Source organism: Hydra viridissima, unplaced genomic scaffold (assembly GCF_058129835.1).
Source record: "Hydra viridissima isolate aposymbiotic clone 2 unplaced genomic scaffold, HvirCarnegie_v1 scaffold_6, whole genome shotgun sequence".
Lineage (NCBI taxonomy): Eukaryota > Metazoa > Cnidaria > Hydrozoa > Anthoathecata > Hydridae > Hydra > Hydra viridissima.
Window position 1 is genome coordinate 2450244 of NW_028324305.1, and position 19219 is coordinate 2469462.

The 19219-nt window shown below is 30.8% G+C and overlaps 3 protein-coding genes across 9 annotated transcripts in view; 1 reads left to right on the top strand and 2 right to left on the bottom strand.

The window, feature by feature from the left end:
• On the bottom strand, positions 1-13405 carry LOC149886610 (uncharacterized). The gene is made up of 2 exons (XM_090090205.1): positions 12282-13405; positions 1-767 (listed from the first exon to the last, which is right to left on the bottom strand). Exons 1-2 carry the CDS (start codon positions 13403-13405, stop codon positions 11-13), a joined length of 1881 nt encoding a protein of 626 aa, XP_089946331.1. The 3' UTR covers positions 1-10.
• LOC145189968 (deleted in lung and esophageal cancer protein 1-like) overlaps positions 9056-19219 on the top strand; it is a 25177-nt gene continuing 15013 nt past the window's right edge. For 6 of the 7 annotated variants that reach the window (XR_016453295.1, XR_016453296.1, XR_016453297.1 and 3 more), the window contains exons 1-7: positions 9056-9895; positions 10101-10254; positions 17146-17265; positions 17818-17906; positions 17996-18195; positions 18276-18351; positions 18463-18550. Coding sequence is in view for 4 of the 7 variants with exons in the window: in XM_090090198.1 (XP_089946324.1) it covers positions 9704-9895; positions 10101-10254; positions 17146-17265; positions 17818-17906; positions 17996-18195; positions 18276-18351; positions 18463-18550 (919 nt within the window). In the remaining 3 variants the exon portion in view is untranslated. The remainder of the gene's footprint in view (positions 9896-10100; positions 10255-17145; positions 17266-17817; positions 17907-17995; positions 18196-18275; positions 18352-18462; positions 18551-19219) is intronic. The other variant, XM_090090199.1, reaches the window with a different exon arrangement.
• Positions 11704-12183, bottom strand: LOC149886611 (uncharacterized; the record flags this gene model as incomplete). Its single annotated transcript, XM_090090436.1, has 1 exon — positions 11704-12183. A coding segment is annotated over one exon (480 nt), but the record flags the coding sequence as incomplete, so codon positions are not given.

Here is a 19219-nt window from a genome sequence, read left to right on the forward strand (position 1 = left end):
CCAGCAATTATCATCCCGCTTTGGCCAGTAGTACGACCGACTTATAATGTGGATGCATAAACTTTACCATAAAATCATCATTCTCTTTATCAACTTCAGAAACCATACCAAGCCAGTAAAAATCGTCGTATTTGCAAAATAGGTATTGTGACATCATAACATTGTCAATTTTAATAATTTCATATTTTTGTTTTTTGAGGAAGTCAAATGTAAGAGCAAAATCATCATCATCGGATACCCTTTTCATTTTTATTATTGAATGAGAAGATGGTATAAATTGATGGAAACTTCTTGTCCCAGGAATAGTGGTTGCTATTAAAAGTCTCTGAGTAAGTTTGTTTCTTACTAGCTCCGTTTCTTCAGCAGTGAAGTACACAAGCGTAATCCCACTGATTGACTTTTGACAGTATTTAAACATTGCTTGAGGAGACAGTATATGACCTGTGGTTGGACTCTGCAAGCTAGCTGTTGCAACAAGCCTTTTAACAGTGCCACCTATTCCATCGCATTGAGATTTGCCATGGCTTGTTGCAAAGAAATTCCAGATGCAACGAACAGAAAAATCTTGAGCGTGGTGACATAAATTGTAAAAATGTTTGCAGATCTTATAATGCCCTGCACAGCCATCAGAAAAATAATGAAATTTTGTAATTGTGAGACAAATATGAGTTTTTATATGATTAATGGTTTTATGCATAACTTCATTGATAAATCCAACATCATGGTTCAAATCATCTGAAATTACACAAAAAGAAGATATTTCCAAGTTCACTTTCTTGTAGTAGATGACAACTGGATGAAGAGAACATCGACTCTTGCTCCAATGGTAACTCTGTATCTCGTCTTGTACTACAAAAGTGTAATTCTCTGCAAAATCTGCCAGTACAATAGCCTTATCAATACTAATTGTTTCTTTGAGATGCTTTAGATAGCTAGATTGTGATTTTGCTATAAATGAATGAGAAGTAATATTATCAAGTTTTTCACACAGGAGCTCTATGAATTTATTTAATGGAAGTTTTATTGTTAATTTTTCAGTTAATTTTTGTGCATGATATCCAAGATTTTACATAAACCAGACTAGCAAATAAGCAAAATTCACAGAGATTTTTTTCCTCTTTTGTGGTCAACTTGAACTTTTCACGAAATAAATAAATCTTAAAACAATAAATAACCTTGGCCATCCAGCGAGCCATGTGATAAGCACCAGGGATCTTGAAATGATAATTTTTCTCTTCTTGATCAGGCAGTTTTCCAAGTATTAACAGACAGAGATCCATGATTTCTTTGTAGTCATCCCTTGGCATTTTAACATGCAGGTTTTCTTTGAGGAATGCAATCACTTCATTTTGTAGTTCTTGCACCAGGGGTATTTTCATTCGAAGGTCATCCAGAGGTTTAAAATTTCCTTGATTAACTTTGGGCCAATATTGCTGAAATCTCTGGAAAAGAGGTATGTTGGGACCAGATGATGGTCCAAATAGTGATCCAAACACTCCTGCTACTATGATCTCATGAACATGGTGTCTGCAAGCGAAATATAACAAATTTCTACCTATATGTTTCTCTAGAACTACACATGCACCATTTTGGAGCCAGTGTTAGAGGCTGTAGTATCAAAACTCATTCCAATAACATCACCAATTATGTCCCAGAAATTAAGCAGATGAATAACTGCTTTTGCTTGGGCTTCTCCAGTTCCAGCTGATAGTTTTGCTATTCCAAGTATTTTGTCAACATTGTGACCTGTCACACCTACAGATAGCCGGTCAACATTTGCTTTAGGGGCTGCAGAATTTGTACGATCTATCATCAGTTTGCCATCCCAGTGGACGATTAATGGTGGTTTATATATATATATATATATATATATAAACCACCATTATATATATATATATATATATATATATATATATATATATATATATATATATATATATATATATATATATATATATATATATATATATATATATATATATATATATATATATATATATATATATATTAATTGGTTCCAATGGAGGTAACAAAAAATATGGTGCTTTATAAACATTAGCTGGCCCATTTTTGATAACTGTGAAAGGGAGCAAAAATCTATATTTTACACACTTTAAGGCACGTTATATGCTTTGATTTCTTTTTACAGGTATAAAAGTGGAGTCTAGAATGGATAGGATAAAGACAAGATTTTAAGGTGAAAGAACTTCTCTAACCATTTGTTTGCAAATAGATCTGTTGGAGCCATAAGACATTCAGACAATCCTTGAACTTTCAGATTGATCAAAAATGTAGATGTTGTGGAAGTATCGCAGAAAACTAGGAACAATTAAAAATATCAACGAGAAAATAACTCTTTTTTAATTCTCGTTGAGCATGGTTAAAACTTTGTGGCAAGTTTGGTGATGACCAACGAAGCTCATTTTCACTTGAGCGACTTCTTAACGTTATAGGACAATTCTCTAAAAAACCTTTTTTCTACAATTTACCATCAAACACAAACAAATGGTTTCAGCAAGATAGTTTATCAGCCGTACAACACTTGCAATAATTGAGTTTTGAGCAACGTCAGATAATTTCCAAATGCGGCGATTTGTGATGGCCACCACAATTGCCCGACTTTACAGCTTCAGATTTTTCTCTTGTAAAAAGTAAATAAAAACCTCGAATCTAAAAGTAAGTTATGGAAAATATTCACAAAGAAATTCGTTTCGTACCACGAACAGCATAAAATAAAGTTTCCTTTAAATTTAAGTTTTTTGTTGTTTTTCATTCCAATCAATATTCATTTAAAACATTTTGGTTTCTTTTAAATGTTGTCATGGTTATCATTGATCATGATTCTGCCAACCTAGCTGACCCAAGAACGCCACTTACATGGGGTGATAGCGCACACACCAAGATACCCTGTGATGCAAATTTTAAAATCTTTTACGTTTGTCCGCGGAAAATAATTTAATTTAAATGTTCAAACTGAGTAAAACTTTGACTTCATAGTGCGCAAATAAAAACACCTGTAGATTGAGAACCACTCTACAAAATTTGATAAAAATTGGTGCAAATGTAGCCTATAGCCACACCAAACTCTGGATAAAGTTTCAGTCGAATTGGTGAACTGGTTAGGGATTCGTGGCAGTTTTAGTTTACATTTTGTTAGTTTTTTGCTACTTATACCTCAAAACGTTACCGACTACTGTGATGCTCGGTCACTATTTACAAAATGATGGTTACATGAGTATTCTACTATGTAATACCAGCAATTTTTATTATAATTGGTTAATTGCTACATGTACCTTTCTCATTTTATAGACCAAAATATTGATTTGCTATTTAAAGTGTGGTTTGACTTGGCTTATGCGTAGCGTGAAAATCTCAGCATTTTCTAAGGTATAAACTACTGCCAAAATGCAAAAAAATCATAAAAAAAAACTGCAAAACCTGGTCCAAAGACTACCAGTAGATAAAAAAAGAAATAGAGGTACGTCTCTGTTACAAATTTTTATTGACTCTGGAAGCCATCTTTAATACAAATACTTTCAAAATGAAGTGAAAAAATTACTACTTAAACTCTATTTTTTACATTATATTTTTTACATTATATTACCATTAAATAGCATCTGATTACAATTTAAGACATGTTTTTTATTTTCTCCACAAAAGATTTATTAATAAATAAGCTTCTATCTAAGCACTTTCAAGGACCTTAAAAGATGATTGACAACTCATGAGAGGAGATTCCATCGGTGGGATGATTTTAAAAATAAAAACATTGTCAGGCCCGCTGATGATTGGCTTTCGAATGACATTGCCAAACAGCTTTGCATTAGCAACAACCACGCCAGATTGCATAAAAGACTTGAGGCTAGATTTGATTGAGCCCAATGTTCGCAAGTTTCCAGATTTGCCGAGACACTTGGATTTGACGTCACACCATGTCCAAGGGTGCATACTTGAATGGGGTAGATGACCACAAATTATATTTACAACTTTCATATCACAAGTCAAAATTAGTTTATGTCCATTTGTATTAATCAGTGACCAGATTTGTTCATTGCTGGAGTAAGTCTTTGCCAGTCCTTTGAGTGAGAGGCTATTTTTGTGGCGATAAGCTGGTTTCATCCCTTAACGCAGTATTAACAATTCTTAGACAAAACTTGATAAAATCTTTGCCACAATTAATTCAGAGCTTAAAAAAACAGCCACCAAAAATTTTGCGAGATTAAATAATATGATTCACAAGATTTGATAAATATTGCAGTGAGCAACAACCCGAGCCAAACCAGAATCTCTTTTTCCGTTGGTAATTTTTAAGTCACTGCAGGTGAACAAATCACTTCAACGTTGACCTGCTCTTAGGAAATTAATGTAAAAATTTAACTTCACCATTTTGGTGCTTGATGTTTGGTTTACAGCTCTGACCAGTTTTTTTAATCCGTTGCTTGACAAACCCATATCTAATTTTACATTTACAAAAGCTAGAGTGGTCAATTTTGGTAACTGGGCACTAACTTTGACCTGAAACCAAAACATGAATATTTTATGTTTGTAATAAATTTTGTTCATAATGTTTGAATAACCTTTTTAAATTTATTCATTTTTAAAAAGAGATAAGAAACTTGTCAGAAATATACTTGCTGAAATCTATCTCTTCTCGTTTCTAAATAGTCAAGATTTTCTTTTAATATATGTATGTCAAAATTATTTAAGTATAAACATTTACCGTGGATAGTTATAAGTGGAGGCCCGCTCGATGTTTTAGCAGCCAAATAGTTTCTTCCAGGGATAATTCCTTATTGGGAATAACTCGAGATGCAATTTCTTCGGCTGCTATGGTATTATATGCTGCTAAAGATTGAAGGTTTTCCCTGTACTTTATTTGAGATCATTGGTGGAGCAAACCTTTTCCCAAAGCGCTGAGGCATGTGCTGCAACGCATACTTGGTTCTTTCTCAATAGTGGTTTGCTCTACAAGAGGATGTTTTTCTTTCAGCTTTGAACGACCAATTTGGCAGATTAGGTAATGACACATCGTGTCTCTTGTTTCAAGTCTCATTTGTATTGACTTGAAATCAAACAAAGGGGGGAGTGCTACTTCTTTCCGCTCTTGATTCCTGAGCAAAGTAGGAGAATCACTAATATTGATTTTGGTCTTGAACCGTTTGCATATTCAATCTGCTGAAAATAGCATGCTGTCTTAAACATTTTTTCAGGCAGAGCAAGCACACAAACTTTCGATTTTCATCATGAATTTTAGGTTGATTTGGAATTGTGTTAATTCACTAAATCTAACTTCACTAAATCAAACTCTGCTTTTTACAAAATTTAACCTAAATTTTTAATGAATAACAATCCACTTAACATACTTACAATTATTAACATACTTACAATTATTTAAATTAAAGATACTTGTCACACATAATGACAACTTAGAAGAGATCTTATTTGATGAGACACTCGTATAAACAACTTTTACTGCTCTACAAAGGACTATTCTGCCCTTCATAACATTTCACTCTTCAAAAATAATTGCACTTTTAGAAAACATTTAGTAGAGATTTTTTCCATTTTGGCAGTAGCTTATATCTTAGAAAATGCTGAGATTTTCACGCTACGAATAAGCCAAGTCAAACCACACTTTAAATAGCAAATCAATATTTTGGTCTATAAAATGAGAAAGGTACATGTAGCAATTAACCAATTATAATAAAAATTGCCGGTATTACATAGTAGAACACTCATGTAACCATTATTTTGTAAATAGTGACCAAGCATCACAGTAGTCGGTAATGTTTTGAGGTATAAGTAGCAAAAAACTAGGGTTCGGACTGTCTGCGCAGATCTGCGCAGACAGTGTAATTTGTCTGCGCCGACGTCTGCGCCGACAAAATTTACTGCTTTGCAGCCGATTTTTTGAAATCAACAAAAAAAGTTTTAAACTTATAAAATGTTTTAAGTAATATTTTAACTTTATTATAAATTGAGTGATTAGTAACAATAGGAGTTTTCAAAGATTCTTACAGTAATAAAAAAATTAATGCTGGCGCCTATTAGGTGATTTCTTGACATTCGTTGAGAACTGCACCTTCTTCAAGAATGTAATCAGTCTTGTCATTTGTGTCCATCAGCACGCTATTGGTATACAAGAATACCAGCTTTTCAACTCTCTCATTCGTAAGACGATTTCTTAGTTGCGAGTGAAAAAATCGAAAGGTCGACCAAGCTCTTTCTGCTGTAGCCGATGAGCAGATCATTTCGTTAATAGGCTTAGCAATTTCGTTAAGAGCAGGATATTTATCCCGACCGATAATGTTCCAATAACTTCGCGCATTCATCTTGAATATTTTTTCCTTTCTTCTCTCAGGCAGCGCAAACATTTCTCCTATAAAAGCAATCAATTCATCCTCAGCAGTGTCAGCAATTTCAGGTTTGATCTTTTGGCGAATTCAACTGTAGCAGTGATAAAATCGATTTTATCTTCATTCAAATATAAACCTTCTGCGGCATTTTTGGGCGTTAATATGAAAGCAATTCCAATACCTGGTGTAAAGAGAAGACAATGAAAGAGAAATATTTGCTGCAATTCGTCTTTCATCAAACTTTGCTTTCACGATGTGATGATTTTTCACATATTTGATGATCTTTTCTGCATCTTTGACTGTTTTTGTGGCCCCAGTTGTAGAAACTATGTCCTTCACAAGCTGACTCTATGAGCTCCGCATCCGCTAGCCGAGATATGTGGATATTTCTCCTCAATGATCCTCCACGCTGATTTCATAACAGGAGCGTTGTCGCTAATGAAACTGGTAAATTTTTGTGAGCCAATCTTCTCAATAACTTGTAAGATTGCCGCGGCAATCGTAGATGAATTTTGAATGATTCCAAATGTATTTATCGAGGTGTAAAAAAAAGGCTTCTGATTGGGCGCTTTAATTCAAAGATTCACTATGCGATCGCCTCTTATGTTCGTCCAGCCGTCAGACATCAGTGTTAAGTTTGTTTCAGAATTCAAAATTTCATTTACAGAAGTAGAACATTTTGTGCATTGTTTGTAGAGCAGAGATCCTGATAAGGCTTTAGCATTTGGGATTACAGATGCGTACGATGGATTGAGCGACTTAACGAAATCCTTATAGGCCTCCGATTCGACTAAACGAAATGATATACCCGTACGGTAAAAGAAATTAGCAAGCTTCGTGACGATATCATTTTTGAGCTCTTCATTAATTGGTGGATGTACACGCTGCGTCGGTGAATCAGACGTAGACGGAACTTGCTGAGAATCATTGATTATGTGACGATTCATAATTACGCTTTGAAAACAATCTTTTTTCCTCGACACTGGCGTTTGGACATGTTGATCTTTTATGCGCTGCAAGGCGTTCCTTCGACCATTGAACAGTTTTGTCGCATGCTAAACAAGTGCCAGAACGCTTCTCTCGATCAAGATTTGTCAAATAATTCGAAATTTTGATGTTTTTTATTTTAAATATTTTGAATGACGAAAATACAAGATTTCTTGATTCTAAATCACTTTAAGTTGTAGTAAGAAACACTTACAAAAGCTTATATCGATTGATTATACGTAGCTCGAACTAAAAAGAAACAGATAAGTAATGAAAAACTCGTAAAATGTAGATAATTATGCAAAAATAATTTCAGACATTTGATTCAGATAATTAAAATTTTTCTTTTCTATTCAAGTGTCTGCGCCGACGGCGCCGACGTCTGCGCAGATATGCGCATACTTTTGTCTGCGCAGATCTGCGCAGACACATTTTTCGAACCCTACAAAAAACTAACAAAATGTAAACTAAAACTACCACGAATCCCTAACCAGTTCACCAATTCGACTGAAATTTTATCCAGAGTTTGGTGTGACTATAGGCTACATTTGCACCAATTTTTATCAAATTTTGTAGAGTGGTTCTCAATCTACAGGTGTTTTTATTGGCGCACTATGAAGTCAAAATTTCACTCAGTTTGAACATTTAAATTAAATTATTTTCCGCGGACAAACGTAAAAGACTTGCATCACAGGGTATCTTGGTGTGTGCGCCATCACTCCATGTAAGTGGCGTTCTTGGGTCAGCTAGGTTGGCAGAATCATGATCAATGGTAACCGTGTGCTTTTGTCCGATGTCCGAATTAACTCTATAAATTTCCCTCGCAACGTGCTAAAATTTATACGCCAAAACAGCACTTAAATTTAACACAGCATACAATTTAACAAGAAATTTCAAATACATTTCATCATCTAATAGCATCTTAAAATTTCTTATAATTGAATACCTTCATCATGTGAAATTTATCAGCATGCTTCTGTTTAAAATATTTAAGACAAATGTACATATAAGATTTGTTATGCACACTATACCTTAGTGAACAATAAAATATCGATGTTCATCATCATTTATTCTTTATAGATAGATGATACTAAAAGTTATCATCTTGGAAGTATAAAGTTAAAATTATAAAACAATTAGAAGATATTATTTTGTATTTACATTATCACATCACCTGAAACATTTAGCTTTTTACTTTAACATCTATCTTATTTTTAAATGGGGAAATTTTTTAGTTTTATTGGGTGTCTAGTTAGATACCTGATAACAAGTATCAGAATGATTTTTTTTTATATGCTAAATCTAACTCAAGGCAACAAAAATAATGGATAACATGAAGAAAGTAGATCCCAAATATCTGGCAATGAGAAAATATCGAAAGGGAAATTTATTGATTATGTCAGGGTTAGTAACTGCTGTTACTGGAATATGTATCTTTTCAAGTTAGTGCAAAGAAATAAATATGTATGCACATACACACTCAGGTATATATGTGTGTGTGTGTGTGTGCCGAAAATGTCTGTTCAGCAAATGCATCAAAATCCAACACCTTGATATTACTATCTTAATATCATATAATATTATCATAAAATCTTAAATTATAGTTTCATAATAAATAGTTGCCACATTTCTGACACATGTATATGCACATCCATACATACTTTGAAGTATATACTAATTTTAAGTTCTTCTTTAACAAAATTTCTTTACAGTTTTTTATACAATGTATAGTGTATCCAAAGGATCATTTACTACAGAAGAATTGAATTCAAGAAGCAAGTGAAATAGTTAGGGCATTTGAAATTCATAAATTGCATTGTAAAGAATAAAACTTTAAAAGAAAACAAGATTTGAGGACCTCGCCATTTTATTTTTTAAAATTATGTAGTTTAAAAAGTTGCAATTTGCCAAAAAAAATTTTAAAAGCACTACTAAAATGTTTTGTTTTCTCTATATTGTTTTTAGCTGCATCAACAGAAATATCAGAATACTTATAAAAGTTTAGCATTTCTTTAAAAAAAATTTTGATAAACTTTACTTTTTTTATATAAGATTTTTATTTAAATTTTCAAAAAGCTTTTTTTTTTTTTAAATTGCAAAAATTTATTACACAAATCTCAAAAGTTAGTTTTGATTTACTTTATGTTAGAAGTTTAGCTAATATTTTTATCATTTTCATTTTGTGCAGTAAAAAAAGTCTTCATTAAATACCTGAAATTGTCTAATTTTATGTATAAAGCAAATTCTTTTTTTTGTTAGGAAAGATTTTTTTTCTGGATAATTTAAATTGATCTCTTTTTAATTTGATTTTTAAATAGCTTAAGAGATTATTTTATAATGTTTTAAAAAAAAAGAAGAGTATGAATGACTTCGGTGTATTTTTACCAACCCCCTCACACCGACATAATCAAGAGACTTTGCATGTTTTGGTAAGGTGTTTCAGAGAAATTTATGCAAATGAAAGTGTGACAATAGAAAAAGTTCAAAATCTTGTGACATCAAAGTATGGTGATCATTGTGATCATGATGTTTATGTTGAAAGACTTGAAGCGGTATCTTTATATTTATTTGTATACAGTATATACACAGACATTCATATATATATAGACACACTCATACACATTCTTAGACGCATAAGGAATGTCCAGATATAGTTTATCACATAATGAAAGATTTCGGTAGATAATGACAGTAGTTATTATTTTATTCTATGCTCTTTTAATTTAATTATTCAAGTAAGCAGGGTTATGCATTTAGATACAAATGGAATGCAATTCAAAAATGAAAAAGATGGATGATCTTTTAAGTCACTTGAAAGAAACCCTCTATAAAGCTCGATCATTGGAGCAGAAAGAGTTTGAGGATCAACAAACTAAATACAAAACATATTCTGACCTTGGTCTGCCACCAGGTTGACAATAAATTTAAAATCTTTTCTAATGAGATGAATTATTATATTCTGATCTTGATCTGCCACTAGGTTTACAATAAATTTTATCTTTTCTATTGAGATGAATTACTACATGAGGCCAGGAACACATAACCCCAATTTAACGAATGGAGATAACAAAGATTTTAATTTCACCAATTTTTTAGGTTATTTTGCTTTTAATACACCAATAATATTTTAGATAGTTACAATAGTATTACTTTTACAAAGTTTATTTTGCTAAAAATCTACTATTGTAGTTAGTCATGAATTTTTATGTGGGTTACACTATTTTAATCAACCTATTCTAAGTGTTAAAGGAAAATAATGATGTTTACACCATTATTTTTCTGTGGCTATACTTTTTCTATAAAGCACTATACTTTTTCTATAAAGCATTATACTTTTTAAAAAAACTTTTTGCATTTAAATAAAAATATATTAAATCCAAATTCTAATATTATGAAACAACATCATCATTTTAGGGTCAGATCATTATATTTAAACCAATTTCAAGAAAACTTTGTGGGGTACCATCTCTGATTTTCCTGGCTTTTACATATAATTATCTACACGATGTAAATAGGTTAAATGTGCAATTTCAGAGTTCCAAGTGCGACGGTTTAGAAATTATAGCCTTACAAACACTCTCAGGTAGCCCCCCTCGGTTCCTCGAATGGTAAAAATAGACAACTTTAAGGCCTTATAACTTTTTTCTAGCTTTCAACAAGTGGTTCATTTTTTCTAGAACTATTTTATAGATAGTTCTGTCTTAAAAATAATGATTTTCATTAGCTTGTATCAAAAAAACTACAGCCTCCTCAACTTTGAAAAAATTCTGAAAAATGCTAAAAAAAAGGCAAAATGAAGTTAACCGTAGTATTTTTCTATTCATCAACAAGTCCTTACATTATAGGTTTCTGATTAGCTACAATTGTCTGCAACAAGTGGGCAAAATATAAGCAGCTTGTTACACTTTAGAAATCAGTTTTATCTAAAAATATATAGTCCACTTTACTAAAAAGTCCCATTTTCAGCCATTTGGGGACAGCTCGTAAATTTTTCTAACACTTTGTATTGATCTGATATTCACAGCAAATAAGGCCATTAGATCTAACTATATAAAAATGTAAACATCACAAACTTGTCATGTTCACAACAAAAATGGCAGCACTTTTTAATAACCCTATTTTTCAATTATCAGGGTTGAAAAGCGTTATTGGAAACCAGTGCCCCTCCAACCTGCCTCCTGGCCCATGTGAGAGATGTAACCCACTGTCTATAATTTGTTTTAAAAAATTCTATATAATTGTTATAAAAAACATTTCTAGCCCAATATTGTTATTTATGTCAAAAGCATAGTTATCTTTTTTTAAAATTCTTGTATACTCCCTTAATAATGGCAATACATAATAATGTAGTTGAAAACAATTATATGTGATAATTCATTTCATCTTTTTTTTTAATAAGATAAGAGTAAAACCCTCTAGTGTTTTTGAGCTCAGGCTCATGTAATGTGGCAATAATGTCACTAACTGGATACCAATGCATATCTGTGGTTGTTGGATACTTGAAATAATTGCCTGCTTTTTGTAAACAGCCAACACAAACTGTGTCATCTTTAAGATCAGTTATCTTGCCAGGAAAGAGTTCACCAAAATAATTCACTAATACCCAATCATTAATATTAATATCAGTATTCATCGATTTTTGTGTATTAACCCAAGTATCTTTCAGCATGTGAAAAGAATCAAATGTACTGCTCATTGATGTTACGTAAGCTTTTATACAGCATGATTGAGGTGAAAAATAATGATATGAGCAAGTTCCTTTGATAGCAGGAACATTCTCAAATTGTTTAGCAAGCACTTCTTGTGTAATAGCAGCTGTTTCGGTTTCAGAAATGTAGATAAATCTGAAAAAAAGTTAACATAAATCATAATACTTTTTCCAATTACCTATTCTAAACAAACTGAAAACAGTTTGTTTAGAATAGGTAATTGGAAAAAGATTGGTTTCCTTTTAAAGATTGCACACATATGACAAATGGATGGAGAATTGCTTGATTTTTGGAAAAATAAGATGACTGAACTTCATCTTGTGTAATGAATGAAAAATTTTCAGCAAAATCCATTTGCATAATACATTCATTTGGCTTCATGTTTTCTTTGAGCTGCTTTGAAAAGCATGTTTGGGATTTGCTGACATAATAATGTTTTGTGAGGTTATATAACTTGTTTGTTAACTCTTCTAGAAACTCATCAGAACTTTTAACTATAGTTTCTAAGGAGCATCTATCAGTTTTCAAACATTGCTTATAGGTTATTTCATCTGCTGAATCCCCTAACAGTTCATTAAACTTTTTTTCAGTTCTCTCTTTTCCAGGACACTTCTCACACTCATGAAACATACATGGTTTGTTTTCTATTGAACATACAGCTAAGGCCATCAGATCTTTTGACTTTAATTCATTTTTTACTGATTTAACCGTAAGATTTGGATTTTGATGGCCAATACAAACACAGACTGTGTGCATGCCAGATTTTCCTGCAACAATACAATGTTGTGGCCTTAAAAGAGCAAATGATGTCAGTCCCACCTTTACTATACCATTGGATTTTGATTCTTCTAACCAATTCTGGTAAAGTTCTGAAAGATTGCATAGTATGAGTCGCTTTTGAATGTGCTGTCTACCATCAACTGACTTTATGGTAATGTAATCCTTTGCTCCTGGCAATAAACTGCTGTTACTATCATCCTCATAAAAGTTGACAATTTGATTTACAACTTTAGTAGTCAATTTTTTATGATTTTTTATGTCTGTTAATCTCTCACCAAGGATTCCTTTAACATCCCGCAAAGCTCTTGCTTGCTTCACCATATATTGTGTTGTTTTAAATTCATTTATTGTTTCCTGAATAGTCCAATGGACTGGAACTAAAGTGAGCAATTTTATTTTTTGTGAAATATTGATCTCATTATGAAACTTTTGTTTAAGCTGTTCTACAATGAAATCTAAAGAGGAACTTTTGAGCATACTAATTTGTAGTCCATCTTTTACAGATGCATTCAAAGATTCATTTAGCAACTTAACTTTCTTTTTTATTTTATTGTCTATTTGTAGCATTCTCATGCTGGATGATCTTTTAATAGGAGACACACCAAATTTAATTTAACCAAATTTAAGACAAGGATTTATAGTATCAATTTGGATGACAGAGTTATCAGGTGATATATAATCTGGGTCATGTCTCTTGTCAACTTCTTCAACACTCTTGATTTTTCTTACACAACCAAAACATATCTTTTTCCCAGGAATTAAATTAGAATTCAGTTGATTATGCTCCAGAGTGACGGTTGTCAGATTTCCTTTAACAATCTTTGAATGAATTGAGAAAGGGTCACAACATGATTTATGGTATGTGGAATAGTAATTAATAAATTGTAGCCTGTGGTGAGTGCAAATTGGATGCAGATAAATATTTTTTATTCCAGTTCTTAAGGTCAGCAGGTATTTATCTTGATTTAATATTTCTGAAATTTCAGACTGACTGCAGTATGTATTTTTATGACAATCTAACTTTAGCTCAACACCAATAGAACAAGTATTCATGTTTATCTAATAAGTTTAATCAAGATGAAATATTATTGAACCTTCTTCTGTATAAATTTAAATGAAGTTATATAGGAGAAGTAGGTTCAATAATGAATTGATTCTACATACATACATACATACATACATACATACATACATACATACATACATACATACATACATACATACATACATACATACATACATACATACATACATACATACATACATACATACATGCATACATACATACATATATAAGATCCAACAATTAATAAAAAAGTTTATAAAACAGAAAAATATCAAGGTAAGTAATTTTGAGTTATAAATTATTATATATTTATATTTGCAAAAGGGTATATTATATAGAATCATTGGATTTTTAGATAAATAGTTAAAATTAACTAATAAAATTGAAACTCATACTTTGTAAAAAAAAATTATTTATTTAAACAAAACATCAAATCAATATTATAATGGCTTGATTAGTCTTGTTCTGCTTCTTATTGCCAGTAATGTATGAACCCACTGTCCTACTTTTGCCTTAAACTATTAGCAATTCAATCAACTGTAAAAAAATCAACATAATAAAGATTAAATTGCAATTTTATGATTACCTAAATTTTTTTTTGAGTATCACCTTTGAACAATAATGCAGGCTCTTTATAGTCATTACCCCTTTAGTTGTGCTCCTATCCAGTATAAAGTCCAGATCAGGGAGAAAGTAACCAACCATATCTTTTTTTTTTTAGGAAATGACTTATGATAGGTTATATCTTTCATATGGGCCAGGAGGCAAGTTGAAGGGGCACTGGTTTCCAATAATGCTATTCAACCCTGATAATTGAAAAATAGGGTTGTTAAAAAATGCTGCCATTTTTGTTGTGAACATGACAAGTTTGTGATGTTTACATTTTTATATAGTTAGATCTAATGGCCTTATTTGCTGTGAATATCAGATCAATACAAAGTGTTAGAAAAATTTACGAGCTGTCCCCAAATGGCTGAAAATGGGACTTTTTAGTAAAGTGGACTATATATTTTTAGATAAAACTGATTTCTAAAGTGTAACAAGCTGCTTATATTTTGCCCACTTGTTGCAGACAATTGTAGCTAATCAGAAACCTATAATGTAAGGACTTGTTGATGAATAGAAAAATACTACGGTTAACTTCATTTTGCCTTTTTTTTAGCATTTTTCAGAATTTTTTCAAAGTTGAGGAGGCTGTAGTTTTTTTGATACAAGCTAATGAAAATCATTATTTTTAAGACAGAACTATCTATAAAATAGTTCTAGAAAAAATGAACCACTTGTTGAAAGCTAGAAAAAAGTTATAAGGCCTTAAAGTTGTCTATTTTTACCATTCGAGGAACCGAGGGGGGCTACCTGAGAGTGTTTGTAAGGCTATAATTTCTAAACCGTCGCACTTGGAACTCTGAAATTGCACATTTAACCTATTTACATCGTGTAGATAATTATATGTAAAAGCCAGGAAAATCAGAGATGGTACCCCACAGGCCATTGGTTGAAATATAATGATTTGACCCTTTAATAAAAATACATTATCCCTTTCATGCTCCAATTATTTTCCCATAACTAACATAACCCATAAAAAATCATCTACGAAATCACAGTGGAACTATGAAATGTTAAAGTAGTTTTTTCTACAGCCTTATTCAACTCTCCTTTATAAAATAATAGTTTTCAATCGGTTAGAATGCACTATTTGCATTGGGGAAGCTTAGTTTAATTTGTTGTTATAAAACAAGCCAGCGCATGAAAGGGTTAAATCCAAAATCTAGTATTATGAAACAATAGTATCATCAAAGTCATATGTTGTCATTCCCTCCTTAATTGTGTTCAGCATCACTAGTATTGAATTTGTTATGTAAATTGTGGTGAACTTTAGGAAGAAAAAATCCAAAAATCTTTTTTAAATTATTTGCAACATTCCTATTTAGGTAAAGAATCTCAAGATTAAGAATTATCTTTAAAAATCTATTTCATTCCAAAGACTTAGTCAAAAGGCAGAAATTTGTGTCCACTGAATTAAATATTATGATCTATTTGTTCCATAACATGTTTAAATCAAATCAATTTACTGCCAAAGAATAGTAATCATGGTATTAAATGTGAAACTTATTATGAAATTAAAGCAGTGTAGCAGCTTTTGCCTTCTACACTGGTTTGATTTCCTAATAAGTTTCTTAATAGAAACACATCCTTTATTTTTAGCACATCCTTCAATTTGTCCCACATGTGTTCTTTGAAAGATATTGCTGTTGTATCATTATGACTCTTTACATAAGAGAAAAATTTTTGTAAGGTTTAAATCAGAAATATTTGGTTTTGCTCATATGACAGATGTACCACGTCTTTATGTTGGAAACCGATGAACAGTTGCTTGGACTTCTATCAACTTTTGAGTTTTATTCATCCTTTTTTTTTTCCAAAAGGAAAGTTTCTAATTTGATTTTCAGTTTTTTAACTCCTTCTAACCAGAAACTTATTAACCATTCAATACAAAAAGATATTTTGTAAATTAAAATTAGCCAGTTCACAAAATTTTTAAAAAGTTAAAATTGCTGGTTGACTAGAATTTTTTGATGGCGTGCATTTAAACAAGCAATCATCAATAAATTGTCGTTTTTCAAGAACAAGTTTACAAATAAAGAAATGTTTTTTTGACCTTTCATGCTCTGATGGTTTATACTATGAACCTGAGTCTGAGTTTCTATAAATGATTGATATTGGTATTGCTTTGGCTTTCAGCAAGTCTTCTATATTTTGTTCTTCTGTCATTGTTTAAACTACTTTTTAATGCATGTCCAACATAACCAATTTACAAGTTTTTCCATTTAATGTTACACAATCCAACACTCTGATTTATGTCATGTTTAACAAAAGCAACAAGATTTTGAAGACTGTCAACTTTAACTAGAACACAATAGTGGTGTGTCATAAATCATCATTAATGCTTTGAGAGAAGTACTAAGAAAGATTTTAGACCCAAAAAAATTTCAAAATTTGAGGCTTACACCACTCACCACTGAGCTCATAGGGGCATAATTACATCACTATTGTGCTCATAGTGGCATAAGCCTCAAATTTGCATTTATTTTATGTTTATTCACTAAAAAAAAACCTTTTATGTAGTAATATTGTCTCTCATGGCTTCCAAAAACTATTTTATTAAAAATTCATTTTCTTTTGCTAATTTAAGTTCACTGTTAGATATTTTTTAATATATTTTTGTTATTATAAAACTTCTGTTTAGTTGCATCAAAGTTGAGTTCCTTTTTAAATCAGATTGCCTTAAAAAAGCATAATTTAATTGTGCTAAGTGATTCTGAACGTACTGATGAAACAAATAAGCAAGCTGAAGTTTCTGCAACTGGTAAATTTTTGTTTTGTCTCAACTTTATGTTGTTGATTTTTTAATGGCAATTTTTTTGCTTTTTTGAATTCATAAATTTATTTAATTTATTTATTTTTTTTAGTAATTACAGGTTTTGATCAAGATAAGAGTTTGAACATTTAATAATTCAACGTTCTTATGGAGCTTGTTCTTGTGTGGCTCGTTCTTATGTGGCTCTTTTGCCTTTAGGTGAAACATTTAAACAAAACATTTGTTTTGTTAAAATGCTACACCAACAAATAAACAAAAAAATAAAATTGATGAACAAATAAATAAATAATGAATTAAAAAAGAAAGCTAAAAGTAAAATTTTTTTCTTATGCTTTTTAAGCAAATTAATAAAGTTTTTTAAACCTAATAATTTTCATTTTTGCAAAAAATTTAAATGAATCTTTAGCTATTTTTGTTTATATTTTTTGTTATTTATATTTTTATTTATATTTTATGCATTATTATTTATATTTTATTTCCTATTATTATTTGTATTTACCAGTACTTCTTACTAGATTTGACAAGTTTTTTTTCAATTAGTAAGCCATATTCCATCTGATGATTTTTATCTCCCCCAGTTATCTGCATGTGTTGCTACAAAAGATGAGCGAAAATCCAAATCTGTTAAGGTATATAGGTTATATTAATATGTATGGATTCTTTCATAAAACAATTCTCTTTGTTAAGGATTTTTTTGTTTTTTGAAATTATTTTTCAGAATGTATCTGGATTTAACAAAGATCCTATGAATGATCCGAATAACAATATGTGGTCAAAATGTCTTATTAGAGAGCCCAGTAAAATCAATAAAAATTTACTGGAAATACAAAAGACTTCTAAGTTTTTAAAAAATCCTCGGTTTGCAGACACAGCAACAAATTCCACAAAAAAGCATTTTTCTGGTGAGACAATAGAGATGTAGGTTGGCTTCTCGTATATTCTTTGCGTTCTTTAAATTATTTCCTTCAAGATCTTTTTCAGATTTTTTTTTATAACAGTGCTTCAAATGAGTTCTTCAAACCGATACCTTGTCCCCTTATCTTTCGAAACTGTCAAGCAGGTGGAGTATATGAAGTAAGTCCTAAAAGAAATCTTTTTTGTTGATAAGAAATTCATTTTTATAAAAGTTCTCTGTAGTAAAATTGGTTTTAAAAAAACCATTCCAATTTTTTTGCACCTTTTTAGATGAAGTTAGAGTTGAAGAACATCTCTTCATTAAGTCGGCAAGTTCGTGTTTTTCAGCCCACTACAAAATTTTTTAGTTTAGGTCTAGGTATTTACTTTCTGAATTACTACTTTTACTTTTTTTTTAATTTTTATAAAGCGTTTGATGATCTGTAACTGCTTCAAATGGCTGCTTTTATCTCATATTTAAAATAATATAAATACAGAAATCTCACACAATAGGCCAATGTTCTTTTTAGCACTGATTCAAATTAAATGATTAGTTGTTTTTTTTGTGTTTGTATTATCTCTAGTTTTTTTATTTTAATAGAAGTATTTACATTATTTACAGCCATATAAAAGTAAATCAAATTGTAAATGGATATTATAAAAGATGATAAAGAAAAGTATTTATCAAAAGAGTAAAAACTGTGCTACTGTCCATAACTTATTTAAGTACTGTCCATAAGTACTTATTTAAGTACTGTTTAATAACTTATTTAAGTACTGTCCATAAGTACTTATTTAAGTACTGTTTAATAACTTATTTAAGTACTGTCCATAAGTACTTATTTAAGTACTGTTTAATAACTTATTTAAGTACTGTCCATAAGTACTTATTTAAGTACTGTTTAATAACTTATTTAAGTACTGTCCATAACTTATTCAAGTACTGTCCATAACATAACATATTTCAGAAAAACATATGTTTTTGATAAATACTTTTATAATTATTCTAAAAGCAAATTTAATCACGATTTTATATAGCAAAAAATTA